Source organism: Monodon monoceros, unplaced genomic scaffold (assembly GCF_005190385.1).
Source record: "Monodon monoceros isolate NGI ecotype Baffin Bay Population unplaced genomic scaffold, NGI_Narwhal_1 Super_Scaffold_18, whole genome shotgun sequence".
Classification (NCBI taxonomy): domain Eukaryota; kingdom Metazoa; phylum Chordata; class Mammalia; order Artiodactyla; family Monodontidae; genus Monodon; species Monodon monoceros.
In genome coordinates, this window is record NW_021703774.1 from 33,268,554 (window position 1) to 33,296,111 (window position 27,558).

At 49.6% G+C, this 27,558-nt stretch overlaps 1 protein-coding gene and 1 pseudogene across 2 annotated transcripts; one reads left to right on the forward strand and one right to left on the reverse strand.

Annotated features, from left to right (window-relative positions):
• Positions 1 to 842: 842 nt before the first annotated feature.
• On the reverse strand, positions 843 to 27,374 carry RAB7B (RAB7B, member RAS oncogene family). Of its 2 annotated transcripts, XM_029227294.1 has the most exons (6): positions 27,204 to 27,374; positions 19,586 to 19,655; positions 18,929 to 19,055; positions 17,990 to 18,205; positions 9,770 to 9,895; positions 843 to 3,122 (listed from the first exon to the last, which is right to left on the reverse strand). In XM_029227294.1, the coding sequence occupies exons 2-6, from the start codon at positions 19,636 to 19,638 to the stop codon at positions 3,042 to 3,044; spliced, it is 603 nt and encodes a 200-aa protein (XP_029083127.1). In that variant the 5' UTR covers positions 19,639 to 19,655; positions 27,204 to 27,374; the 3' UTR covers positions 843 to 3,041. The 2 variants fall into 2 exon arrangements, with proteins under 2 accessions (XP_029083127.1, XP_029083126.1); XM_029227293.1 differs by lacking the exon at positions 843 to 3,122 and having other exon boundaries at positions 9,659 to 9,895.
• Positions 24,862 to 25,018, forward strand: LOC114898177 (annotated as a pseudogene).
• Positions 27,375 to 27,558: the final 184 nt, after the last annotated feature.

Genomic DNA, 27,558 nt, shown 5'->3' on the forward strand with positions numbered 1-27,558 from the left:
GAAACAGCATTTCCCCAAATCCCCTTGGGCACTATGGCACCCAGTAGGGCCTGGCCAGGTTTATTTGGCGAGAAGATCTGGGTTTGTTTTTCTCCAAGTCCCATGGGCGTGTGCTGCCCAGAGCCCTGGCCTGGATTCTCTTGATTATTCACTAGCAGCCTGGAGCTGCCCCTCGGAGGAGGGCTGTAGTGGGTAGAGGAGCAGCCTGGTTGGAGCAGTCTTGTTAATCTAGGTCCTCTTCTCTGAAAGAATGCTAAGGACAGGGCCCTGGGACATGCTGCCCCCCCCCTCCGGCCCCCGCCAGGCTCTAGTGGGCTCCCTTTGGCCAGGAGTTGCAGCCCCACATCCTGCCTCTTTCTGCGAATACCTGCCCCTACTGGCTGGGAACCGAGGGCCAGTCTCAGACTCAGGAGTGGGGGAGGGGGTGTGGAGCGGCCCACAGTGTTTTGGCTCAGTTCCATTTGCCCTGGAGATTGGTCACTAGCATGTCCCCTAGTCTTGATAGGAGGGATGCTGTGGGCCTCAGGTCCCCACTCTCCACCCCCTATGTGAACATTCAGTCCTGGCTCCTGACTCTGGGGAAGATTCAAAATGCGTGGTTTGGGGCTGGTGTTGAATCCCCATGTGGCTTTTGCAAAGACAGAACCTTTTATCTCCGAGCGGCCCAGGTGGGCCTGGCCAGGGCTCTGTCATTCTGGAGGGCACTGAAAACATAGTGCTTACTCAGGCGCAGTTTCCTGGGTGTGTGCCACCTGCGCTCAGAAGGACCCCACGCTTGGTGTAATGATCCAGTGTCACCGTCTCGGAACTCCTCATGATTTTTGGTCAAGGGGTGGGGCATTTCCATTTTGGGCCCTGCCAATTACATCACTGTTCCTATTATACTCTTTGTTGTCTCTGTCTTCCCTTTTATTATCTTTTGAATTTTGAACTATGGGGATATTGAAAAAAAAAAACTTTAAAAACTAAATACCACAAAAGATTAAAACGAAGAAAGACACACTCATTATTTGTTGTGCACATTTAGAATGGTTCCTACGTCCATGGCAGTGCACGAGCTGCTGTATACACACCCACGCACCACACGTCCAATCCACAGTCCGACTGACTCCCAGGAGAGCCTGTGTGACGTGCAGGGTGCCACCCCCATGAAGGACACAGAGACAAAGGTGTGCTCCAGGCCACCTGCTCCTATGTCAGGTCCATGCCGCTGCCCAGGATGAGCAATTCTTACTTCACAGCTGGGTGGGGAGAAGGGGTTCCCCAGACTTTCTTACTGACTCCCACCTCATATCTTCAGTGTCAGATGACACTTGGAAGACATAGGCTAACATCCTCAGCTCTGCTGGGAGCTCAGGGAAGAATACTTCTGTGCAGACAGGAGACTTCTGTGGTGGGCATGGATGTGGTCATGGGAGACCCTGGGGGGTCATCTTGCCTATTCCCTTCAGGCTGGGCTCTATCTGTGTTGTTTATCGCCAGAAGAAAAAGAAGATTATGGCTGTAGAGATTGCAGGGACAGAGACTCCATGAGCTTTCCAGGCCCCTCTTCTAGTATTTGTCACTGATGCCGATTTCTTGCCTGAATCACTGATGCTGCAGTTTTTGCTCGTCTCTCTGTAGGCTTAAGAAACTGGGATTTTCCTGCCCCACAAATCTCGAAGGGTTGAAAATGCCCAGAGCCCGAGAATAAGCTTTGAGCATCTACACAGGAAAACTGCAGCTCTTCATGGGCCCGTGGAGCTTCCGCTTTCTGCTCTGCTGGAAGGAAAGGATCACTGCTGCCCTCTGGTGGCCAGTTGACAGAGACTCAAAGAGTCATCCAGGGGGCGGGGTCCCCTTTGCTTTTCTCTGGGACAGCGGCTTTGAGTCCTCTGGTGAATTAATCTTTTCACTGTTCCTGGAACACAAGTTTGTCCTCGACCTGGGGCCTTGGCCCTTGCTGCAGCCTCTCCTCAGAATGTTCTTTGTCGAGTTCAGGTGGCAGCCCCTTTCTCATTCTCTAGCCTTTGAGTCAATGTCACCTCCCCAGGGAAGCCTTCATGGACTACTTTGTCTAAAACAGCACCCAACCCCACCCCCTGTCCCTCTCTATCCCATTACCTTGTTTCACTTTGTTCAAGCACTTACCTGCTATTTGAAAATACCTGTTTAAATTCTGTGTTTACTGACTCTCTCCCTCGCCAGAATGTCGGATCCAGGAGAGCAAGGTTGGTTACATTTGTCACTGGACCTCAATGCATCGTACGTAGTAGATACCTAAAAATACTTGTTGAAAGAATAGTAAATGTATCTCAACAACAGCAACTGAGATTCAAGCAGAGGTTCTGGTCTTCAAAACCACACTGATGTGGGCAGGGCACATGTGACTCCCATTTGACAGATGAATAAGCTGAAGCTCAAAGAGAGTTATGGGAGTTGCCTGAGCACCAGCAGGGAGAAATGCACCAGTCTCCGGTGGGTTTTTCCTGCGCTCCCTCAGTCCTGCATTCTGGAGGGGACAAACAGGGGGTGTCCCAGGCCTGAACAGCTGCTGCCAGGGGTTGAGGTAGACCCTCACTCCCTGGCCCCGGTTACGAGGGAGCCTGAGCTGCACCCTTGTCCAAAGCTGTGCTGTGGCTCTTGAGGGTGGTGGTGGTGGATGCGCTGAGGAAGGCCAGTCCATAGGAGAATATAACAGGACTCCAGAGAGAGCGGCCTGTCTGCAGAGATGTGCGTTGTAGAGCAGGGGTGTGGCTGGGAAGGGCACGTGGCAAGAAAGCTGGAGTCCGCGAGGGAATCGTGACTCTTCTGGGGTCTGGCTGTGACATCCGGAGTTTCATCCAGGCTCAAGGGCCCAGCCCCAGCCTCTCTACACTCAGCCTGAGGCAGGGCCGCCCTCTGGTTCTGGGTCCAGTGCAGATGTGAGGGATTCAGGGCTCTGGCCACAGAGCCTGGACTGCCATCTGAGCTTGGGTGGACAGTGGGGCTGGTGGGGGCCCAGGACGACCAGGCCCTGCACGTGCTGTGTCCCTGGGTGTGCAGAGCGGGGGTCTGGAAGGTCAGCAGCAGCTGCTCTTGGACGGGTCTTCTGGTGAGAGCTTGATGGAGTCTGTGAGGTGATTCTCCAAGACGCTTCGATACTGGAGAAGGAAAAGAGGAGTCAGCGTTCGCATCCTGGCAGGCAGACACCTGCCCTCTATTTCTTTTTTTTTTTTTTTTTGCGGTACGCGGGCCTCTCACTGTTGTGGCCTCTCTCATTGTGGAGCACAGGCTCCGGACGCGCAGGCTCAGCGGCCATGGCTCACGGACCCAGCCGCTCCGCGGCATGTGGGATCTTCCCAGACTGGGGCACGAACCCGTGTCCCCTGCATCGGCAGGCGGACTCTCAACCACTGCGCCACCAGGGAAGCCCTGCCCTCTATTTCTTAATGGCCGATGGTGGTCGGGCTTTCTGTTCCCCCACCTTGTGCAGCTGGGAAACTGAGGCCCGGGGGGGAGGAAGTCTTCCCCCCCCACCTCTTCCTCACCTCCTCCTCCAGCTCCTTCCCAGGAGCCCAGAGCAGGTGGGCGGCTGCGTTAGAGGCCCAGGTCTCCTGACCTCCAACCAGGTCCCATAACTTGCCATTCTCCAGAGGGGACAACTGAGGTGACGTTTGCCCTCAGGCAGAGATGATGACAGCCCACTCCTCATTTCTGCAGGAAACCTCTCCCTGCAAACGTCCCCACACCCCAACCTTCTCTCACCGTGCCCACCTCTCAACCTCCCACCATCCTCTGAACTTCCCATGTCCAGGGATCCCTCCCTAAAATAGACTCAATGTTTCTACTGGGGCTTTTTGCTTCTTTGCCCACCCTCCCAAAGTCTCCTGTCCCAACGAGGTCCAGAGAAAGCCCCTTCTCAGTCTAACAAGCCTCTCCCCACCCAGCTGGCCACTCCTCACCTATGACCCACCCAGCTTGGTTCAAGGGTGAGGGCGTCCTTCCTCAAGGAGATGGGTTCTACACACTGAAGGGTCTCTTCTTCGAGGGATCACATCTCTTTCCTTGGCCAAGCCTCCCCCCAGTCTCCGAGCTCCCAGCATTCATGTTCTCCCCGCAGCCGGTGGTGTGTGTGTGAGGGTGAGTGGGTAAGTGGACACGCTGGTGTGGACCTGGGCTGGACAGAGCCCCCTGTGGGGCTGTCTGTCTCAAGTGCCCCTCTGAGGGGACAATTTCCAGAAGAGCGGTTGTGCCTTCACTGATTTTTTTCTCCTCCATGGCTCCTGAGCTCTGGCTATGGTGCCCAGCTCATGAATGTCAACCAAACCCTTAGTGCCGGTGACTCTGGACCCCAGGAGGCTGTGTCAGACCTGCCTGCGGCACCCTCATGATGGTCAACCCCCAAGACACATGAGAAGGTCCCATGATGCCCTGTCACTCGCTGCCACCGCCAGACAGCAAGCAGTAGGTTAGCCTGACAGCACAGAGCTCAGGGCACCAGGCCTGGGACCCAGCCCTTCTTCTCACTGTTTTCTTCTTTTTTTTTTTCTTTTTTTTTTGCTGTACGCGGGCCTCTCACTGTTGTGGCCTCTCCCATTGTGGAGCACAGGCAAAGGACGCGCAGGCTCAGCGGCCATGGCTCATGGGCCCAGCCACTCCGCGACACGTGGGATCTTCCCGGACCGGGGCACGAACCTGCATCCCCTGCATTGGCAGGCGGACTCTCAACCACTGCGCCACCAGGGAAGCCCTTTGCTTCTTGAAGAGCCCCCATTTCTCACCCGCTCCCTGGTAGGGTGTCTGGGCCAGCAGAGCACCAGCTACCTTTAGTCAGCCGGGATGATGGGCTTTGAGTAGCCCTCAGCAAATTCTTTGGAGCTATTAGAATTTTATTTGTTATATATATATATATATATATATATATATATTTATCTTTCTTTGCCTGTGCTCCACACATTAGGAAAGATTAGTGTTGGGGAGTGGGGGGCAGTGTCTCCCAATGAAAGCCTGTCCCTCTGGGGATGTCTCCACACCCCAGTTCCATCTTCCCCTCCGCTGGGGAGGATCCTAGCCCACTGCTGGCAGAGCCGGCCCAGCGCACCACAGGCCTTCCCCAGCCCCTCGCCCTGAAAGAGCAGAGTCCTCCCCTGAGGTGCCTGAGGCTCCTTCCCCCAGCACTGCCCAGGTCTGCTGTGCGGGCTCGGGGCTGCACTGCCCGGGACACCATCCAGTCCTCCAGCTGGCCCCATCTGCAGGGCCCACTCACTCCACTGACACTCTGAGCCTCACAGGGAGAGATGAGGGGGAGTAGAGCATTGCTGTTTAAGTCCCTTTTTAAGCTGACTGATCCACTTCTCCCAGAAAGACAGGCTTTTGAAAAGATTCTCTTATTTTTTGTGCTTTCCTGGTCCCCCCTCACCATAAACATCAAAGAGACCTTGCCTGGGATCAGGAACTTTCCTAGCTGGGTCTTTTGGACCCAGCGGGCAGGGCCTGTTGATCCATCACCCCTGAGTATGCCTCACCCTCACGTCCACAGAAGGCCCAGCTGGGATCATGAACAGAACCTGTGCCTTGCCCTCGATGCCAGCCTTTGGGAGGGAGAGTCTAAGCTGAGGGCTTTCTGAGCTGCTTTGCACTTTATTCTAGGAACAAACAATGCTGCCTTTGAAGGTGTGAGAAACGCCCTCGTTCATTACACACCGGCAAAGCCTGAGGTCTTCATGCCAGCTCTCTTCACCCAATAAGAGTCACATCCTCCCCAGGTCCAAGTCAGCCCTGAGCTCTTCCCATTTATGACATCATTTCACTCGATAATGGCATCATCTCGCTCCTCGGGTTTCCTTCAAACCTTCCAAGTCACTGGCAGTCCATTATGAGATTTCCTGTGTAACTCTTTTCTCCAGACCCCAGTCATCTTAGCAAGTATGTGCATGTCTAACTGTAAAGTAACACCATAGTATCCTAATGCATCATTTCAGTGGGGATGTGACTGTGGGAGTCTGCCCCTCCAAGTCACTGGTCACCTCATAGCCCTGACTTTAGATCCTACATCCTGAGGACCTCATAAAAGTCCTATAATTTCACTAAGCTTACCTGCCTGTCAGCCTGCTTCCCTCCCGGATGTGGCAAGTTTGTCTTTCTCTAATTAATCCAAAAGGAACCGGCCTCCATGCTGCAGGTCACGCCGGGCCCCAGCAGGGATGGTATTGCCAAATTGGTAAGAGCAAAATCCCTTCATCCCAAATCCCCCAAAGCAGGTGGGTGTCCCTTCTTTGATTATGAGGGCATTCTTAGTCATATTTTGGAATAACTAAATACCCTAATCCTGAAAGTGGCCAGATTGGGAAACTAAAGTAACTAGCTACCTTCTCTCCTTTCAAAATGTAAACCGAGTACCTCTTCTGGCGCTCTACCTGTAAGCTGCTCTTTCCATCCAGAGTTCACTGCAGAACTCAGACATTCCAAGGAACCTCAAGGAACCCCAAATGCCATGTGCTCCATTGCCTCCTCCTCTTGTGACACTTTTGCTTTCCCCTCTCTTTTCTATCTTGGTCTATAGCATCACTAATCAATCATCCCTCCATTTGCCAAGCTAGAAACCTCGGTATCAACCTCAACAGCTCCTGATTCCTTCTCTCCTACATTTGATCGTCATCAACCCCTGACGGTTCTCCCTCCAAAGTCCCTTTAATCTACCCCGTCCTTGCCGTCTTCATCCTCTCATGCCTGGACCTTTCTGAATCACCCATCAAGGGCATCCTCCCTGAAGCATGAAACTTCCCTGCTGAAAGCCCTTAGCCATAGCTTTCATTTAAACATAGCTACCTTTTATTTAATGCCTTCTCTGTGCTACCAGATTATTTTATTTAGCCCTGGCAACAACCCCATGAGGAAGATACTATTACTTGTACTTTAAAGGGAAGGAGGTGATGGCTTAGGGGAGGCTGTATGACTTGTCAGGGACACAGTGAGTAAGAGGTAGAGCCAGGAAATAAGCCAGACCCACCCGGCTTAAGAGCCCAACTCTTCCCACCCCAGGCTGCGGCTCCCTCCTTATTCTAGCAGCACCTCTCACGTCTTCCTCTCCAAATACTCTGGGCTGGGGTGAATGAGCACATGACCTCCCTAGGAAGGAGGGGAGAGGTACTTGTAGGAAATGTCCTTGAAAACTCCTGTTTGATTTTAAAGTATAGATTTGGAAACTCCAGTTTCACCTTAAAAATCCATGTGAGTTTTCACATTCAGTGCTCCAGTAGTTATGTTTATTTTAGGGTGAAATGTTTCCCTTCCAGATTTCTGAATAATAGAGACATTGCTGGAAGATGCGCCCTGCTGGCCTCCAGGTCCGTACTGGGCCCCTGTGTGCCCTGGGAGTGTGGTAGCGGGTCTAGAGGTCATGGGCCTAGAGTATGAAGTCCAAGGTCTGGTTGGGGCTCACCAGGCCTTCATGGTCTGGTGCTGTTGGCCTTGAGAGCCCCATCGCTCACCTCGGCCCAGCGGCCCCACTTCCCTCCATGCCACGGCTCTTCCTCTTACAGACGGAGCCCACAGTGGTCCCTCACGTGAGCCCTGTGGACTCACGCCTGGGTGAGTCCTCTCTCCGCCCTTCTCTCCGCCCTTCTGCGGCTCTTGCTTGTGCTTTCAACGGCCTACCATGTCCCCCACGCAAACTGCATATGACCTTTCAACCTCCAACTCACACGTCACCTCTCTGGGCAGGCATCCCTGCCCACCCTCGCCACCAGCACCTCTGAGTCACCTCGATGCCTTGTCCGTGTCACCTCCCCGCCCCAGCCCATGGCACTTACCTCACTCCATGGCAGTCTATCTGTTTTCTTTTTTCTTTTGTAAATCTATATTTTTTGTCTTTTCCATTATGGCCTATTACAGGATATTGAATATAGTTCCCTGTGCCATACAATAGGACCTTGGTGTTTCTCCATTCTATATATACGAGTTTGCATCTGCTAATCCCAAACTCCCAGTCCTTCCCTCCCCTCGCCCCTCCCCCTTGGCAACCACAAGCCTGTTCTCTCTGCATGACCTCTGGTTTTGGATGCCTTACTCCTTTACCTGACCGTGGGACCACTGAGGTCCACATCTCCAGCACTAGCCTGACAACTCAAGAACGTTTATGGGATGGAATTATTTCCATCTTATGAGGAAATTGAGGCTCAGAGAAGTCATATGTCTTGCCCAGGGGTCCACTTGAAAGCATGAGGGCGGGGTCAAACCCAAGTCAGTCTGACTGCGGGTATCACACCCGTGACCGCCAAACTTCTCATCGGTAAATTTCCCCCATCATTGTGAGGGACTGACATGGGGTCGCCAATCCATTCTTTTGCCAAGTAAGGACAATGGAAAAGAAAAACAAGCAGACAAACTACCATCCACTCACATCACTGTGTCATAAAAGTGACACAGCAGGAAGGACATAGTTTCAAGAATGAAGGACACTCCTTCTCCAGAAAGGACAGATGCTAACTGCACACAGACACTGGCTGTGGGCTGAGGGAGCTTCCCTGTGACTAAGCACTTGGCAATCATTGCACTGTGTTTGTGGAGGATCAGTGATCACGTATCACCCTATGAGGTCAAACAGCATCCCTCACCTTCCAGGGAACGGCATGAGCAGGCACATCTGTATCACTGACTGTGTGATAGAGCAGCACTTCTTGACCATGTGCTAGAGATAGACACCCCTCTTCTTCCTTTTAACATGACACAGTGATGGCTGGGGGCCAGGAGGGGAAGCATGAATAATAGCACACGGGGGCAAACTCTGAGATGAAGGCAACGGGGTGTAAGGGTGGCAAGCTCGAGCCCTCTCCCTGGGCAGCTGCTAGGGGTGGCCGCTGTCCCTCTCCGTTGTGGACAACCCACAGGGCAGGGCCAGGCAGACCAGTGACAGCAGGCCCTTCCACAGAGGGGAGCCCTCCGACTGCCCATCCTCATTTGCTCCTTTCCTCAGTTCAGAATCACTGCCGTGATGACCCTCTCCCCATTTCTAAGAAGCCCACCTTGATTGCATATGGCAGAATAATGAAACATGCTGAGCCCCTCCCTGTGCAAATCTCTCACGGACCCTCTTCAGAGTTTCTGAACTCTATATCAGAACGGCATTAAAACCCTGCTAATACTGCCAGGTGACCTTCTCTGATCTTCCTCTTCTCTCTCCCCCTTCTCTCCCCTGCAGTGTGGGCTGTGTGTCCCTCCTCTGGGGCCCCATCACCAGTCCTTGCCCACCATACAGTGCCTGCACTGCAGCCACTCCTGTGCCGATCTGTCTCCCTTATGAGAGCAAGGGACCTCGGAGCCCTGGATGGGACCTGACACACGTGACATACTCAACACATGCTTGTTGAGAGACTACACCAAGTGGTCTACATCTATCCATCATTTTGATTGGAGGATGTCAGCAACTCCCGCAGGCTTCATTATTCCACTTGGACCAATACTTGGCACCTTGGGGCTTCTCTCCCATCCGTGAGGACTGAACTAGAGCATTACTTCTCAAACTCTTACTAAATTAGGGTCTCCAGGGGTGAGGTATCGAACTGTGTTTTTTAGAAACTCCACAAACGATAATCAGCCGGATTGAGGGACCACTGATGACGGATTCTAAGGAAGCTTTATGCCTCTGGTATTCTGTGGTTCCAGAATTGGAATACTGTTGAGCCCATTCAACAACTGATTAATTAAGATGATGAGCAATCCTGTCCCACCCTCGTCCCTCCCAATATATACTTTTCCGGACGCTCCTGAGTTGCCCCATCCTAGGGGGCAGCTGGCAGGTGCCACTCACCCTTGACAGAGCCCGACTGGCCAGCATCTCGAAGGCTTGTACCACATTGATGTCATTCTTGGCACTGACTTCAAAATAGGGAATATCCTTCTCTTTACACCAGTCTTGGGCTACCTCCTGTGGCACCTGCATGAGGGGAAGAAATGATCACTGTTCCTGTGTCCCCATCTCCACCATCCCCACCATGATTATCACCATCATCACAGCCCCACCTTCCCCACCACCACTCTCATTTATTGAGAACCTTCCATGTGTCTGTAAGTTTACAGGTGTTATTATTATTTTTAAAATTAATTAGTTAATTAATTTATTTTTGGCTGCGTTGGGTCTTCGTTGCTGCGTGCAGGCTTCTCTCTAGTTGCAGCGAATGGGGGCTACTCTTCGTTGCGGTGTGTGGGCTTCTCACTGCGGTGGCTTCTCTCGTTGTGGAGCGCGGGCTCTAGGCACATGGGCTTCAGTAGTTGCGGCTCGCGGGCTCAGTAGTTGTGGCGCATGGGCTTAGTTGCTCCGCGGCATGTGGGATCTTCCTGGACCAGGGCTCGAACCCGTGTCCCCTGCATTGGCAGGCGGATTCTTAACCACTGCGCCACCAGGGAAGCCCCACGTGTTATTTTTTAACATAAGCCAATGAAGTAGCTATTGTTAGCTCCATTTTACACATAAGGAGTCCGAGGACTGGAGTGTGTGGGGCTGAGCAGGGTTTGAATACAGACTTGGAAGAATTAGAGCCCTCTGCACTATGCCATCTTCTTAAGGCCTACACTAGGAGCTTCTTCCTGCCATTGACTCCTTCCTCAGTCCCTTCAAAGGGAGGTGGACATAACAGACACTAGCCAGGGAAGGAGGACTTCCTTCTCCTGAGCTGGCTGACCAGACCCACGCTGCTGGGCAGAGACTCAGGTCCCTGTTAACCCTTCTTCCCCAGGGTAGAGTCTTTGGAACAGTTGATAAGCTCCCACTCTGGGCCAGATACTAGGTTAGACATCTGATCATATTAACTCACTTAATCCTCTAACAACCTTGTGAGATGGGTCTTTTTAGCTTCACTTTATAGATAAGAACACTGAGCCTCAGAGAGGTTCAGCAGCTTGCCTCAGATCACACAGCTAAGGAAGGCAGAACTTGGATCCAGCCACAGCTCAGTACTCCCATGGCATCTGCACTGCCCTCTTCAGGGCACTGCACAAGAATTCTGCTGGTCTGTCTCTCCCACCGGACTGCAGGTTTCTTGAGCTCAGGGTCAGGACTTTTAGCTCTTGGCCTGGCACCATGAACCACTCAGTACAGGCTGAATGAATACGGCTGTACCCAAATGCAAACGCCCATCACAGTTTGAGGATGTTACATTGGAGAATGCTCTGGCAGCCCTGTGGGTTACTTCCAAAGACAATTGGTTCAACTGAGTTTAGTCTAATCAATTATTTTGGGGAAGAGGGAATGACCATATATTGATATTTGCTGTGCCTGATACTTTCTAACCATTATTTCACTTTAAGGGAGCCAAGGTTTTTCTCATGGAGAAAGAATCTTTCCGCCCCTTTCCTTGAACCCAGGGCAGCCAGGGGGAGATCTGAGACTGTTCCTTGTCACATTGTCTCCTGCAGGTTCTGGAAAGTCTAGCTTACTGGGATTCAAGGAACCATCACTGTCCCCTGTCTCTTTGGCCCTTGCTGTCCTGGCCTCAGGAGTGGCAGCAGGCAGCAGGCCTCAGGAGTGGCAGCAGGCTCATGGCTCTCTTTCACAAAGCCTCTGTTGTCCAGTGGCATTGCTCTGGTATTGTGAGGCTCGCTTCCTAAGACTGCAGGGTAGAAACTGGGGTAGCTAAGCAGCCTGCCCTTTGGGGAGCCCGGATGACACCTCTGGCCCCCCACGCTCAGTCTCCCTGGAGCTGCTGCACTTGAGCAGAGCAGGGAGAGAGTCCAGGCCCTGGTCTTGGCCTCTGATCTCTAAGGTCCTCCTGCCTTTTGGGGCGAGGGGCCCCCGAACTGGCCACAACTGCTCTGTTCTGTGGAGCATAGACATCCTTGATCTGGTGAACAGCCAAGAAGCCTAACAGATCGGGGGAAATCCTGAACGACGTGGATGAGAATCAAGGGTGGCCAAGTTACTGATTATTATTGCCCTTACTAGTAACGCACAAATAAATAATCACTAGAAATTAACGTGTTATAATAATACCTTGATGGCATCTTTGGAATCCCAAATGTTTTGCATCTTTTAAAGTTCTTTAAAAGGCCTTAGGGTGGGCTTCCCTGGTGGCCCAGTGGTTAAGAATCCACCTGCCAATGCAGGGGACACGGGTTCGAGCCCTGGTCCGGGAAGATCCCACGTGCTGCGGAGCAACTAAGCCTGTGCGCCACAACTACTGAAGCCAGTGTGCCTAGAGCCCGTGCTCCGCAACAAGAGAAGACACGGCGATGAGAAGCCCGCGCACCGCAACGAAGAGTATCCCCCGCTCGCCACAACTAGAGAAATCCACACGCAGCAATGAAGACCCAATGCAGCCAAAAATAAATTTAAAAAAATAAAGAAAGAAAGAAAAGAAAAAGAAGTTAAAAAAAAAGACGTTAGGGCAAGGACTGGACTTAGCCTTCTTATTGCTCCCCCTTCTTTATATCCTACCGCCACCAGCTAATGAGCATTTTTCTGGGCACGTTGTTGGTGCTCAGGAGTTGCAGTAAAAATGGAAGTAAATTGCAGTGAAGTTAAGTGTCTCTGCTTCTCCAAGAGGCAGGGAGATTTTTCATATGCCATGGCGTGAGAAGCTGAAGCCCAGACTGGTGCCCAAGGTCACCCAGAGACAAAGCTAGGAAGACAAGCCCACACCTACAGCCCGATGATCTCTCTGTCCCTTCTCTACCACTGACAGTGACTGGGCCTGCCCAGAGTCCGGTTATGACAGACGTTTTCTCTCACTCCTCCCCGATCATTCTCTGTCTGGTTTTTATAGAGTGATTAAATACACACTCTAGAATATCAGTTGAGATTGTGTTGCAAATTAACATTCCTTTTATATCCCCTCACCTCTCCCACTCAGCCTCAGAATGTCGCCCTGGGAAGAAAATGACCCACACAGCACTTTTCCCTTCCAATTCTAGTTATAGCTTTATGATTTTTAAAATCATCTTGTCTTCTTTTATTTTTAAAATAACAGCTATTTATAATTTAGGCTCTGACTGTGGAAATAAACTCAGGGTGTCAGCTGTGGGGGCATGGGAAGTATGAAAATTTTGAAAGTGTTACTTCCATTGATTTTGTTTTGGCTGACAATATACTATTTTTTTTAATTAATTAATTTTTATTTTTGGCTGTTTTGGGTCTTTGTTGATGTGCGTGGGCTTTCTCTAGTTGAGGTGAGCAGGGGCTACTCTTCGTTGTGGTGTGTGGGCTTCTCATTGTGGTTGCTTCTCTTGTTGCGGAGCATGGGCTCTAGGTGTGAGGGCTTCAGTAGTTGTGGCACGTGGGCTCAGTAGTTGTGGCTCGCAGGCTCTAGCACGCAGGCTCAGTAGTTGTGGTGCACGGGCTTAGTTGCTCCATGGCATGTGGGATCTTCCCGGACCAGGGCTTGAACCTGTGTCCCCTGCATTGGCAGGTGGATTTTTAACCACTGTGCCACAAGGGAAGTCCTGACAATATACTATTAACATTTTACTTTCCCTGTTACAATTTGGCTTGTTCATTAAAAGTCAGATGTTTGACAAAATTAGTCCACTTTGCAGACTTTTATTTATGATGCTTTTCCATCTCATATGCATCTAATTAATTAATTTGTTTGTTTGTTTGCCTTTGGCCACACCGCATAGCATGTGAGATCTTAGTTCCCCAGTCAGGGATTGAATCTGTTCCCCCTGCAGTGGAAGCGCGGAGTACCAACAACTGGACCGCCAGGGAATTCCCTAATATGCATTTATTTATTTATTTATTTATTTTTGCGGTACGCGGGCCTCTCACTGTTGTGGCCTCTCCCATTGCGGAGCACAGGCTCCGGACGCGCAGGCTCAGCGGCCATGGCTCACGGGCGCAGCGGCTCCGCGGCATGTGGGATCTTCCCGGATCGGGGCACGAACCCGCGTCCCCTGCAGCAGCAGGCGGAATCTCAACCACTGCACCACTAGGTAAGCCCCTATTTATTATTATTATTATTTTTAACCTCTTTATTGGAGTATAATGCTTTACAATGGTGTGTTAGTTTCTGCTTTATAACAAAGTGAATCAGCTCTACATATACATATGTTCCCATACTTCCTATGCATTTAAAATGATCAATTGTGTGTGTTAAGATTAGTGTACCGATACATCTTAAACCGATCAAAAATAACAAAGAAAACATAATCGCAATGTTATGAATTAGCAGTAAGTTAGAAACTGCCTGAGTGTAGAGCAAAGAATTCACATCCTAGTGAATAAATTCCTTGTAGCATAGATGCTAGCAGAACTGTTCTTTCCAATAAACTAATTTTTTTTCACTTTTACCTTGTGTAGAAGGAGTAGGGGTTTTAAGAAAAATCTAAGTCAGTAATTTCTTTAAAATTATCCTGGTGAGGTATTGATTGATTGATTGTGGTAAAATATACATAAACATAAAATTTACCATTTTAACTATATTCAAGTGTACAGTTCAGTGGCATTAGTACATTCACATCTTTGTGTAACCATCACCACTGCTCATTTCCACAGCTTTTTCATCATCCCACATCTAGCATATATGTTTTAAATATTCATTTTCGTTTTGTTAAGTAGGAAGAGCTTCCCGATCTTCCCAGCCCACACCTTGGAGATATTAAATTAAGGAGGGTAACATGACTGTTCCATGTATTAAGACTGCCACGTGCTTTGTAGGCATCATTGCCTATAATCCTCAAACAACCTCATGAAATCTGAGTCTGGTCTCTATTTCACAAAGAAGCTGGAACTGGCCAAGGACACACACGAATTTGAGCATGAATTTGAGCCCAGAGAAGGTGCCCCTTCCGGTGGCCCTCAGCGCTTATCCACTCAACCCTGTGCAAGCGGGGAGCGTCTCCAGCCTGGATCTCCAAGCCCAGGGTGTGCCTCTCAGCGACCGGCGGTGTCCCCTGCTGGGTCTGTGCCGTTTGAGGGCAGCCGCTTCCCAGCCTCACCTCTAGCTCCACGATCCTGGGTCTCTGGATGGAAGTCCCTCTGCTCTCCCCACTTCCAGTTCCTCCTCTCCACTTCCCTGTGCTCATTTCATGGCTGCGAGCACTTCCTTACCTCTGTTCCTCCTGCCTCCCTTCAAGCCCTTCCCTTGTCACCCTCTCCAGTGCGGGTTATTTCCACACCATACTCAGTACAGACCCCAGAGACCTGGATGGGCTTGCCTGGGTCTTTGCTGCTTCTTTCAAACTTTTATTCTTCCTCTCTCTGCAGAACAAAGCTCATCCCCCTGCAGCTGGGATTGGACCCCCTCTACCCCTCTGAGTCATCACCTATGCCTCCCATCCTGCCAGGCACCCCCTGGTTTACTGAACACTTGCAATCTTGTGAAGCTTCCTCTGCATGCAGCCCCCAATGCTCACGAGAGCCTCACACTTCCTTCCCCTGTAGCCGTCTTCACCTTCTCTCCACTCAGCCTCTCCTTCCCAGGCCCAGACCCAGGGCCTCCATTGTCTGGTCTCCTTTCCCCTCCCTCCTTCTGCCCTGTTCCTCAACCTCTGACAGCCTCCTGGTTCTTCAGCCTCTTCTTGCCTCTCCTCTTTCCTCCATGGGTTCTCAGTGAGCGCCCTTGCAGCTCTGTTCTTCAGCTACTCTTGTCTGGAAAAACCTTCCATCAGGTCCCTGGCTTTTACCCCATGTACCACTGTTGAAGAAAAACACAACATAGACTCCACTTCAAACTCCTGGTCTCCCGAGCCCTTGGTGTCACCCATCAGTTCTGGTCTTTGTCCTTGACTAGCCCCTTCACCCGTTTCTCTGCAGAGTAACTGGCACAGCTTCACCATGATTCTTGAGACTCCTCCTGGGCTCCCTTCTCAACAGAAGATGGTGCCTCTTATTTCACTGCGGAAGCGTCGGACTCTCAGTCTTGAACTCCCTTGACTGCCCACCCCACGACTTGCAGGTATGTGAAGCAAGATGTGAAATGGAAGTTTTGGCAGAGACACTACAGTGTGATTGATGCCAGGTATCAAGTTGGTTGGGAGACAGACCACCCCTGGGACCGTGCACATTTCCAAAAGTTCATGACCAAGAATCTGCTAGACGACTCTAACACCCCCGGCATGGAATAAAAGGATGGAAAAGGAGGGTTAGAAAGGATTTTTTCTGTCGGGGGGAGAGTTGTGTTGGGGGGACACCCCTCCCAAGAGGAAGACCATGTAAGGCCTCACCTCTGGCCAAAAGAGGGCTTCAAGGAGGCCACTTGGAAAGGTTAACATGTGACCCCTGGAGTTTGGTGGCTACAGTGGATTGGTATCTGATTGCATCTGAGGGATTTAAGGCAAAAGGCAACAGGGCAGAGAGAGGACAGACTGCACTGAGAACGAATTACCCTTGGCCCTACAATGGAGCCAGAATGCATGGGTGTGCCTTATGAAAGAGAGGCGGGCTCCACAGAGAGCTAACCAGCCTGGAGCTGTTGTAAACCCCATCAGGAAGAGTGTCTGCAGGAGGAGGGGACCCCATGGAGTGGAGGATGGCTCTTAAGCTCCTACATTAGGAGCTGAGGAAGAATATGCAAGACCCTTGTCAGGGGAGGTACAGTTAAATGTTCCCAGTGGAGACCTCTTAGGACCCAAAGGAGTAATCCACCAAGAGACAGCTTGAAATACCTGTTGGGTCCGGACAGCACAAACTATCTTAAGACAGTACCAGTCAAATAAGGGTTTTTTCGCTTCTCCTGGCCTCTTATCCCTCTTTTTGCTTCATTCCTGATGGGGTCTGAAACCAGAATTATCCTGAGAAGGGGAGGAAGTGCGGACACATAAAGTTGGCAATGAGGTGCCCCTGCTAGACCACAGTGTTCTCGCTTGCGGCTGGCCCCAGTGGGCAGAAGAGAGAGCCCGTGGCTGTGAATGAACTTAGGGCTTTGATTCTTATTTGAGATTGGATATTTGTAATGAGAGAATTGACCCTAAGTTTGCAGCCTGAAGTTACCATAGAATTGATGACTTCTAGATTTCTATTTCCAGCACAGACTTCTCCTCTGACGTTTCATTCTTATGTGTTCTAAAGCCTACTGGTCATTTCCAATTAGTTGTTCTCCAAGCTCCTCCAACTCAGCATGTCAGAACCAAACTCATCTCTCTCTCTGAACAAGAGGCTCTTCTTCATAGTTTAGTTTAGTTTACTTTAGTTGGAAGCACCACCATCCATTCATCCACCCACCCATCCATCATTCCAAATGATGCCTCAGTTCTCCTATCACTTTTCTCCATTTGAACACTTGTGAAAATGTGGTTCAGATATGAACCCCATTTATTTTCTCTATTTGAAACACTAAGACAACTTGTTCAGATGCTCTTTTTGGTGTCCTCTGGGCTTTGTTTGGCACAAGAGCATCTTTTATAAATTGTCTACCTTTATTCTTTTCTCATTAGTAGGCAACGATGAACAGAGCTCTACTCAATGCCACTGCAGTGGTAAACACCTACATAAGTGTGGTCACTGCAGCCATGGAGCAAGCCGATCATTCGTCAAGTGGCTGGCCAGATGATATAGAATATGCTTAAGCTAATAAGAAATAAATACTGTATCACTACTTTCCCAGAAAATTTGTAGTTTCAAGAATTCATAACTGCAGACCCCCTATCTGACCCTGGGTAGAAATACTGTTCTACAGGTTAATTCAAAGCCCACCTGCCTACTTCTGATGCCTTCATTCTTCCATTCCCTGTCTCTAGACAAAATTGCCTTCGGTTCTCGGCTCACGTCATTCTATTTCTTACCTTTGTTCTTGCTGTTCCTTCAGCCTGGAACCCACTTCCTTATAGGAAGCCCTTTCTATACTCTGGGCTTAAGTAGATAGATGCCCTTTCACTATGGTCCCCAAATATCCAAGCTGTATCCCTATGATTGCTTATGATTTATCTTATTGTATCATAAGTGTCTTTAAATTATCTGCATCCATTACTAGACTGTGAAATTCTTAAGGTAAGGACTCTGCCCGATTCAACTCTGTATGTGTGGGACTTAACTCAGTGCCTGGCATATAGCCAGCCCTCACATGTTTGGTAAATGAATGAATGAATGAGTCAGCGGTACCTGCCGGTCTGCCAGATCGATCTTGTTCCCCAGCACCACCATGGGGTAGGACTGCTCCATTGGAATGGTTTTGGCCAGAACATCATCCCTCCAGGTTTCCAGGGCTTCAAAGGTCTCCAGGTCAGTGACATCAAAAGCCAGGATGCAGCCATCAGAGCCTTTGTAGAAGGTAGACACCACGGAGCGGAATCGCTCCTGTCCTCCTGTGTCCCAGATCTGGAGGGAAAGAACAGAGGCTCCATGGGGCTGTGATGAGTGGCTGAAGGTATGCCCAACCAGGTCACATCATCTCAAAGCTTCCTTTTCTGGGTAGGGGGCGGATAGCCCTGGCACAGGTGCACGAGGTCCTTTCACACACGGGCATCACACACCCTGTCACCCATGTACACTACAGAATCTCTGCAGTAATATTTAACATCCCAAGAGTACTTTCACATCTGAGTCCTCATTTTCCACCTGGGGCATCAGGACAGGCATTGTTCTTCCACCTGATAGATTTGGACCTTGGGAGTGACTTGCCCAAGTCCACTTGGCAAGTTTTCCAGGGAACCTGAGCCTTAGGGTGGGGCCTCTTAATTCTGGATTAGTGCTCTTTCTTCTAGATCAGGGATCAGTACATTTTTCCGTAAAGGGGCATATAGTAAATAACGTAGGCTTTGCAGACTATACACCGTCTGTTGCCACTACTCAATTCTGCTGTTGTACTGTGAAAGCAGCCAAAGAGACCGTGAGTAAACAAACGGGCAGGGCTGTGTCCCAATAAAGCTTTCTTTTCAAAAGCAGATGGCGGACCAGATTTGGCCCATGAATTAAAGTTTGCTGATCTATGCTCTAGACTCTTCTAGCTCCTGGTGCACATTGCTGTGTGAGTGGCCGTCCAGGGAATGTGGGGTGATATTCAGGTGTGTATGTTGAAGAGGGAATGAGAGGGCAGCTCACCTGTAGCTTCAAAGTTGTGTCATCCAGTATGATAATCTTGGAGAGGATGCTGGCTCCCAGTGTGGTCTGATAGTCCTCGTAAAATGTCTTGTGCACGAATCGGTGGAGGAGGGAAGTCTTTCCAACACTAAGGAAAAAACCCAGACACATGTGGACACACACACACACACACACACACATCCATACCTTTCTCAACATCTTACCATGACCCTCTCACCACTGTCTCTCTCTGAGATTTTGAATTTCTAACATTTGCAGTTTGAGTAGCTTGCTAATACTAGGGAATGGACACAAGAAGCAGGGACCAAAGTGAGCAGAGAAGTTTGCAGAGAGCTGAGTGCCTCACAGCAAAAGGTTCAGGTCTTTCCTGCATGTGGCAGGAGGTAGGAGGGCAGAGAGATGCTAAATGGCTTTTGCCCAATTCACACACCTAGTTACTGCAGAGTTAAGTGCAGAGCTGGGGTCAGAAACCAGGTAGCCTGACTCCCAGTCTCTTTCTCCCATCTCAGCTCCCTTCCCTGGGGTGGAATGCCCTCCCTGGTGCCACTCTGAATCAGAAAGGGACCCATGCGAGGTGGGAGCACATACAGGACGTCTCACTGTTCGTGGGTAGGGGCTTCTTCCCAACCCCCAGACCCCGAGCTGAGCTGGGCTTACCCCAGGGCTCCGATGATGATGAGCTTGAGGTCCACCTTCTTCTGAGGATTCATGGGGGGGGCTTCAGAGCCTGTAGGGAGACAGAAGTCATCTACATGCTGGCCGGAGTCACCCTGTGGCCATCGTCACTGGGGCTGGTCTCTACTTTCCCCTCGTCATGTGCAGAACTCTGTCCTGGGATCGGATGGGTTTGTTCTCCAAAAGAGGCAGATGACTCAGCAACCCTTACACACCCACCTCCTCACCCCCCCTGGGGGTCTCCCTGAGGCTGGAAGGATGGTGGCCCTGCCCTGTAGGACAGGCACACCTCTTACCTTTCAGCTCTACCAACCCCGTGGAGCACCAAGGCTGGACTGGACTGAACAGAGGCCTCGCAGACAGCCTCTGTTCCAAGCCTGGAGCCAGGGATGGAGGGAAGAGGAGATGGGGGTGGGACAAGGGGTCCATTGTTAGGACTGCTGAGAGGCTTTGGATGGAAGAGTGGCCTTCCTTCAGCCCGAGGTGTTGCTGCATTGGCAGAATCAAAAGACTCTTCTCTAATGCAGCTGGTGGGGGTGTAACTGGTACATGTTTCTGGAAAGCTGCTTGGCAGCGAGTATTGAGAGCCTTAAACATGTCCCTGCCCTCCACTTCTAGGAATTTGTCCTAAAAACATAATCTGAAATGCAGGCAAAGACTCTTCTTCAAGAATGTTCTTTCCCAGCGTCATTTATAAACATCCAACAGTAAAGAAAAAAAAAATCGTGGCACACGATGAACCATTAAGCAGTCATTAAAATGGAGTTTGTGAGCTTATTATAATAACGTGGGAAAATGTTTACGCCACAGGATCTAAATGAAAAACAGAAGACACTAAACTGTACATACCATACCGCCCCCCCCCGAGTATTGAAATGAATTCCTACTTGCATGGAAAAAGATCTAGAAAGAAATATATTAAAAACGTAAGTGGTTAATTCTGGGTGGTAGGAAACTATGATTTTAATTTTGTTCCAATTCCAATTTTTTTTAACAACACACATGTCAAACATGTATTGTTCCTATAAGAGAAAAATACTTGTATGTCTGTTTTATACATATAAATTATACATGTATATATATTGTGATTATTAACAAGATAAAGCAAAACTGTCTCAGGGAATTATGCTTAACTGGCTCTTTGGTTCTACCCTTATGCGCACACACATATATACTATTCCCAACTCCTGGGTCTTCTGACCTTGGATGCGGTAGATGTATTGAGTTAGCCTTGATCTGACTCTGCCTGGTTGAGGTAGCAAAAGTTGGTCAGCTTGAACTTGCCTGGTACTGGGAAAAAGCTCTCAACTGGACGTCCTGAGGTTTTGGTTCTAATTCTCACTTTGCCACTGTGTGACCTTGGGCCAATTACTTCCCCTCTTTGAGTCTTGGCTTTCCAACTAGAGGATGAGTCATCTGGGCCCCAAAGGCCCAAGGCCCCTTCTGGTTGAAAAATGCTTTATCTACTGGAGTGTAACTCACTGGGCCACGAGAGCCTTGCCCAGGGCAAAAGACAAAGCAAATAGGAGCCCACTCCAGGGAGTCATCAGGGGAGAAAGGAAAGGGGTGAGTGATAACAGCAGAGAGAAAATGTCAAGTGCCCCGACAGAGGCCCCAAGAAACTGCTGTGAGAATTCAGGGCTGGGGGAGAAGCTGCCAATCCAACTGGGCCCTGAGGAAATGACACATGTAGTTGGGGGTGATATTTCCAAGGAGGAAATGAAATATCAAAGCTCTGGGAACAGGGGAGTGGAGAAGGTGGATGGTTTGCTTCAGCGAAGGGTGAGGCGAAGAGTGTGGAGAGAGAAAAGCCTAGAAAGAGAGCAAGATTAAGATGGGTCATGAATACAGACCAAGGATTCTGTCATTCATTTATTCATTCGTCAAACATTTCCCACGCTTCAGACAGGCAGAGGAAGAGAATTCAAAGTATTAACAGGGACTGGTATTTTGTAATGGGTGTCACCGCCCACAAGGAAACTAGCCAAGGGAGAAGTGACTCAGAAGCTTCTGAAGGGCATGTGTCTCTAAGCATCAGTTACCAGTGGGGAAGGGGAGCAAGGGCGAGCTCTTTCCTAAAGGCTTTGGTACAGCCCGCTAACTTAGCCTCAAAAGCCAATAGAGTGCCCTGGAAAGGGAGTCAGAACAAAAGGGAGGCAGGGGAAGTGGGAAGGGAACCAGCATTGGCTGAGCACCTGCAGGGGCTGCCCTGTAGGGCTTAGGAAATCATGAGCTATGAGATGAGTACAACGGGGGCTCAGAGAAGCCAAGTCACTCATAACTCATCTAAGGCCCCACAGGTAGTATACGGATGAGTTAATGTATGAGTCAAAGGCCAGAGAAGGCTGCTCTGTGCCATGTTGCCCCCTGACGTCCTGAGTTTGAACCGTAGAATCTGTGTGCACAGGATCTAGGGCACTGGGCTCAGGTTTGGTGAACCCCAACAAAACCCTGGTAGAGCTGTAGGGGATCGAGAGAAAGGCAGCCAAAGTGACAAGAGCCACAGTGGAAGCCAAGGGAATGGGCTGCTGAACAGGAGCCGTCGTGTGTGGACTGACCACAGGGGTCAAAAGAGCATCCCGAGGCAGAGGGGAGCAGACTCACGCGTCGCCATGCGGAGTTGTCAGCACTCACACTATAAGCTAAGGTTTACTCGCCTGGAGGTGTTGCGGAACACTTTGCGAATGTGCAAATAAACATATCATCGGGAGGCTAATAAATGAGTACATTATTATACCACATTTGACACACATAGTACATTATTATAATGCATTTATGGCACAAATTAAGGGCTCAAGAAACGTTAGCACACAGAAATATCTCGTGGGATCGATACTACTCTTATCTCTGTTTTACCACTGAAGAAACAGGTGTTTAGAGAAGTTAAGTATGTAGTTCATCTCTAAAAGCACGGTCTGTACGTGGCAGAACTGGGACTTGAATACAGGCCTGATTCCAGAGATCACACTCTTAGCTGCTAGGTCCTACTTACTGCCTTCTGTGAAACTAGAATGAGGATCACACACCCTGCCACTTGGTGCCCCTGTCGGAGGGTCTGGGGGGCTGGATGGTTTGGGTTTGACATGGTGCGGCAGAGCTGGTGTGTGTACGAAGGGAAAGCTGGGGTTGAGGGCGGGGTAGGTGGAAAGTGCATGCGTATAACAGAGGATCAATATCCACTATGTGTAAAGCACTCTACAATCAAAGACAACACAGAACATAAAAACGGGCAAAGAATATGGATAAGTAACCAGTAGAGATCTTATAAATGATAAGTAGTAAGCTTTGGGAGACACTTAAACTTACTAATTTTTAAGGACATGCAAAGTTAAAAAATACCACTCTTTTACCCACCAGAGTGGCAAAAATTCAGAAGATTGATGATAATATTTAGTGTTGACAAGTGGGTGGGGGAAACTCTTGTTTACTGCTGATAGACTATGAATTGGCACTGTCTTTTTTGGACAGCAGTTTGACAGTATCACAATTTAATATGCATACACCTTAGATTCTAATTCTAGGAGTCTATCCAACAGAAATACACATATGCTCAAACATACATTTTTACAAAGATAATTGCTGAAGAACATTGTAACCTAAATGTCCATCAATAAAAGACCCTTGGCATAAATTATGATCCATACATACTCTGAAATACTAGGCAGTTTTTAAATGAGTGAAGTAATGAAGTGGAAAAATATGACAATTTAAGTGAAAAAAAATCACTGAACATTTTGTATAGTATGATCCCAATTGTATAAAAACAACAACCCTATGTGTGTGACTATATGTTTAATATTATATGTATGCTTGTCCTGCAATACATAGAAAGCTATGGATACATACTAAATGATTAATAGGAGGTGGGAAAAGGTAGATTAGAGGCAAGGAGCTATTGTTCTATTTTATATATGCCTTCTGTTAAAATTTGTTATACAAGTCTAAGTTGTTATTGTAATTAAAAAGATCAAATAGGGCTTCCTTGGTGGCACAGCGGTTAAGAATCCGCCTGCCAAAGCAGGGGACACGGGTTTGACTCCTGGTCCGGGAAGAACCCACATACTACGGAGCAACTAAGCCCGTGAGCCACAACTACTGAAGCCCACGCGCCTAGAACCCATGCTCTGCAACAAGAGAGGTCACCGCAATGAGAAGCCCGTGCACCGCAACGAAGAGTAAACCCCGCTCGCCGCAACTAGAGAAAGCCCGCGCGCAGCAACGAAGACCCAATGTAGCCAAAAATAAATAAATAAATTTTTAAAAAATTAAAAAAATTTAAAAAAGCCTGGTGAGGACTTTTCAGTGTATGTGGCATGAAGTCCAGTTTCCTGGCTTAAATTCCTGGAATTCCTCACCACGTCTAAAAATATATATATATATATCAGATAAAGACAACATTTCTTTATAAAGAGCAGGTGGAAGGATGGCAGCCCAAAGACATCTGAGTGTGGCTTCCTGACAGGACAAGTCACTTTTGTGTCTGGGGCAGGAGAGAGAGGCCTCCTGGGACTCCGGAGTGATCATGAGTTTTGGAGTCAGAGTTTTCATCCCACCACCATATATTTGTGACCCTGGGAGAGTTTCTTAACCTTGGTGAGTCTGTTCCCTTGTGGGTAAAATAGACATCACTCATGGCTGTGGCTGATTCTGCAGTGTGGCATGTGTCATGCTCTTAGAGCAAATTGGAAAGACCTGGCTAAACGGTTAAACACGGCGGGGGGCAGATACCTGATTTGTAGTGCCTGCCGCTTTCTGTGGTGTAAATACTCCCACCGTGGCTGATTTCAAGCTACCAGTGGGGATCATTCTCCAGTTCACTACAGAAGGACCCCAAAGTTCATCTAGTCTGACCTCCCACCCAGTGCTTGAGCCACCTGCACCATATTCATGGAAAGATGGCCAGACTTGCCCCACAGAACTTGCCTCCACTAGGGGTGGATTTCTCCTGGAAGCCACAGAAAAAATGCTCAGTTCCTCTACTACATGCCAGCCCTCCTGAGATTTAAAGTCTTGGAGTTTTACTTGAGTCTTTTCTTCTCCAGATTCTTATAACTCACCCCAGCCTTTACTCTGAGCCCCCTTCACCCACCACTGCCCTAGTTCTTCCTCTGGATGAGCCCTCAAAGTCTGCTGCCATGCAGATTCCCCTACACCCCGCCAGAAGGGCAGGGATTTGCTGAGTCTGCTATTTACAATAGCCTGTCTCTCTCTTCCCTTCTCCACCACCTTGGTGTGTGTGGTTGACTCTGTTCCTTGCCATGCCTTCTCACAAGACATTCAGGATCAAGCAATTCCTGGCCAGGAAACAAAAACAGAATTGTCCCACTCGCCCAATGGATTTGCATGAAAACTGGTCATAAAATCAGGTACAACTCTAAGAGGAGATATTGGAGAAGAGCCAAGCTGGGTCTGTAAGGAATCACACACGAGACGGCCCACATATCCATGCTGTATCAAGGTCGCTGGCATCTTACCATATCTAGCTGTCCACTGTCTGGACAGCAGGACATGTTCTATTGGGAAAAATGATTTTCCTCTTTGTTTCTATGCTTCTGCACTAGCAGGTTGGTTCAGTAGTAAATATGTGAGCCCTTTTGTTTGAAAAATAAAATAAAATAAAACAGCCGGGTCGTTGGTCCCAGGATAACTAGCAGCAAGAGGGTGACCAGGACTATGTCACTGGCAATGGACGGTGGCTTGAGGGTAGACACTGGATGGGCTCACCAGGGAACCACGTGCAGATTTCAGACTGTGGCTGAAGGTCTTTCTTGTATGCTTTGGGCTCTGCCCTTGGCTGGGCTTTGGCAATGTCTGTCCTTTTAAGCCTCCTTCCTCCCACTCAGCTGACTCAGATACTTTAAACCAGTGCATCCTCCTAGAGGCCAGACTGAGTCATCACCCTCCACCGTTAAATAACAGTGAAAAGCAGGTTTGCAATGCAGGGCCCCCCTTCAGCCGGCTCAGGTCTGAACAGAGCAGAGTCTGCCGGGGACTGTTCTCCACTTCACGTGGCTAACTCTTCTCCCCATCTTGCCTGGCAGGACTTCTAAGCCCTAGCCTTGCCCATCTGCCAAAGCTCAGTGTAGCTCAGTGCCCAGGGAGTGAGAAAGATGGAGTTGATGCCTCCTCAGTGCCCCCACCCCATGCAACACATTCTTTTTAAAGTCAGTCTTCTAAGAACTCTTGGACCTGCTGTGCTTTTACCTTCTCACTTTGCTTCTCTCTACCCTCATGGCCCCAACCGGGACGCAGACACAACCTTCCGCCTAAAAGAGGTGTTGGGTGAGGTGTCATTTCTGCTGACGGGGGGGAGGGATGAGAGGCAGTGAGCAGGGGGGCAGCTGAGATTTCTGAAACAGGCAAAGCCTCCCCTCCTCATACCATCTTACCCCATGTCACTGCCTCCCCTCTCTGCTCCCACGCTTTGGAAAATAACAAATGTATCCACCCTAAAACATAAATGGGATTTACAATCTTGAAGTAAGTTTGCCTTTGAAAAGAGGCTATCGGGGAGCATACGTCTTTATTGCCTCTCAGGAAGGCTTACAAGTCTGCCTCACCCACCTAAATCCTAGCAGGTTTAGACCTGCTCTCTTCGGGAAGTGTACCCACAGCCCTGGTTTCAGGAGGCTCAGCACTCCTGTTCTTTAAGTTCTTTGGGGGTATTAGTTCTATTTCCCCAAGTAGACTGTCCGTGCCCAGTGGGCAGGACAATGCCTCACACCTCTCAGTATCCCCCCAAAGAGTCTGACCCATGCTGGGAATACTGAGTCTTCAATAAATAGTCATCTATCCATCCATCCATCCATTCCCATCCATCCATCCATCCATCTTTCTGTCCATCCATCCATCCATTCATCTGTCCATCCATCCTTCAATCTATCCATCCATCCAGCACATGGACTGCATGCCTACCACGCACTATGTAGGTCTGAGGATATAAGTAAGTTACTATCTCTATGTGACCTGTGGTGGGGGATTGATCTGTAAGTCCAAAGAAATTATTTTTATTAATATACAATGCTAGCAACTATAGGACACTTTGCAGTTAAAAAAATGCCATCATAGCCCAGTGGATTTCAGAGTCAGGAACAACTAGTTTGTGGCAAGCTGAGACTAACATCCGGGCCTGTCCAACGCTGTTCATTGGCTTCCCAAGCATCACAGAGCTGTGCTGAGAGGCGTATTTACAGTTTAGAACAAGAGGGACACTTTCCTACTCCAGGGGTTCCCCCTTCCCCGATGAGACCCTTGGGTTGACACGGTTTCATCCCAGAAGGTGCCCTGTCAAAGTGGCGAGGAGACTCTGGGTGCTAGCAGGACACAGCCCTGCTGAAGGGCTCCGGTGTCTGGCTGGCCCTTCTCTGACTGTGCCGGCAGCTGCATGGCTTTGCTGCTGACAGCCGGCCGTGCAGAGCCCCGAGCCGGGCCCCAACTCCCCTGGCTGGGCAGGGAGTCCTTTCTGCCTTGGCTCGCTGCCACGCCCTGGGAGTTAGTTACTCAGGCGTGGGTGTTCTTTGGGCTGGATCTAGACCCTGCAGCTGACAGATTCTAAGCCTCCCTTGCCTCCACCCCTCTCCGCACCCCAAAACCCAAATACCTCTGGGGCTGCTGGAATAGACAGGAACCGAGAAAGCTTCCAGGGCCCTTTCAGCCTCTGACGACAGGCGGGGAATCCCTCTGGGTCGGGGTCTCCTCTTAGAGCAGCAGTCTCAGCCGGGTCAGAGGAAAAAGGCTTTGGGTGTAAAAAAGAGTTTGTTGAGGCTAAGCCACTTCCTTCTGAGTTTTCCTCCTCTCCCTCTCATGCACAAACTTGGGAAAGTTGCTAAAGAGGCTGGGCTGTGGTGACCTCAGCCGTGTGGGTGGAGGGAGTGGGAGGGTGGGAAAGCCAGGCTTCAGAGCTGAGTAGATTTGGGGCCCCTTGAGAATTTAGTTTACAGGGACTCTGGTCCTGG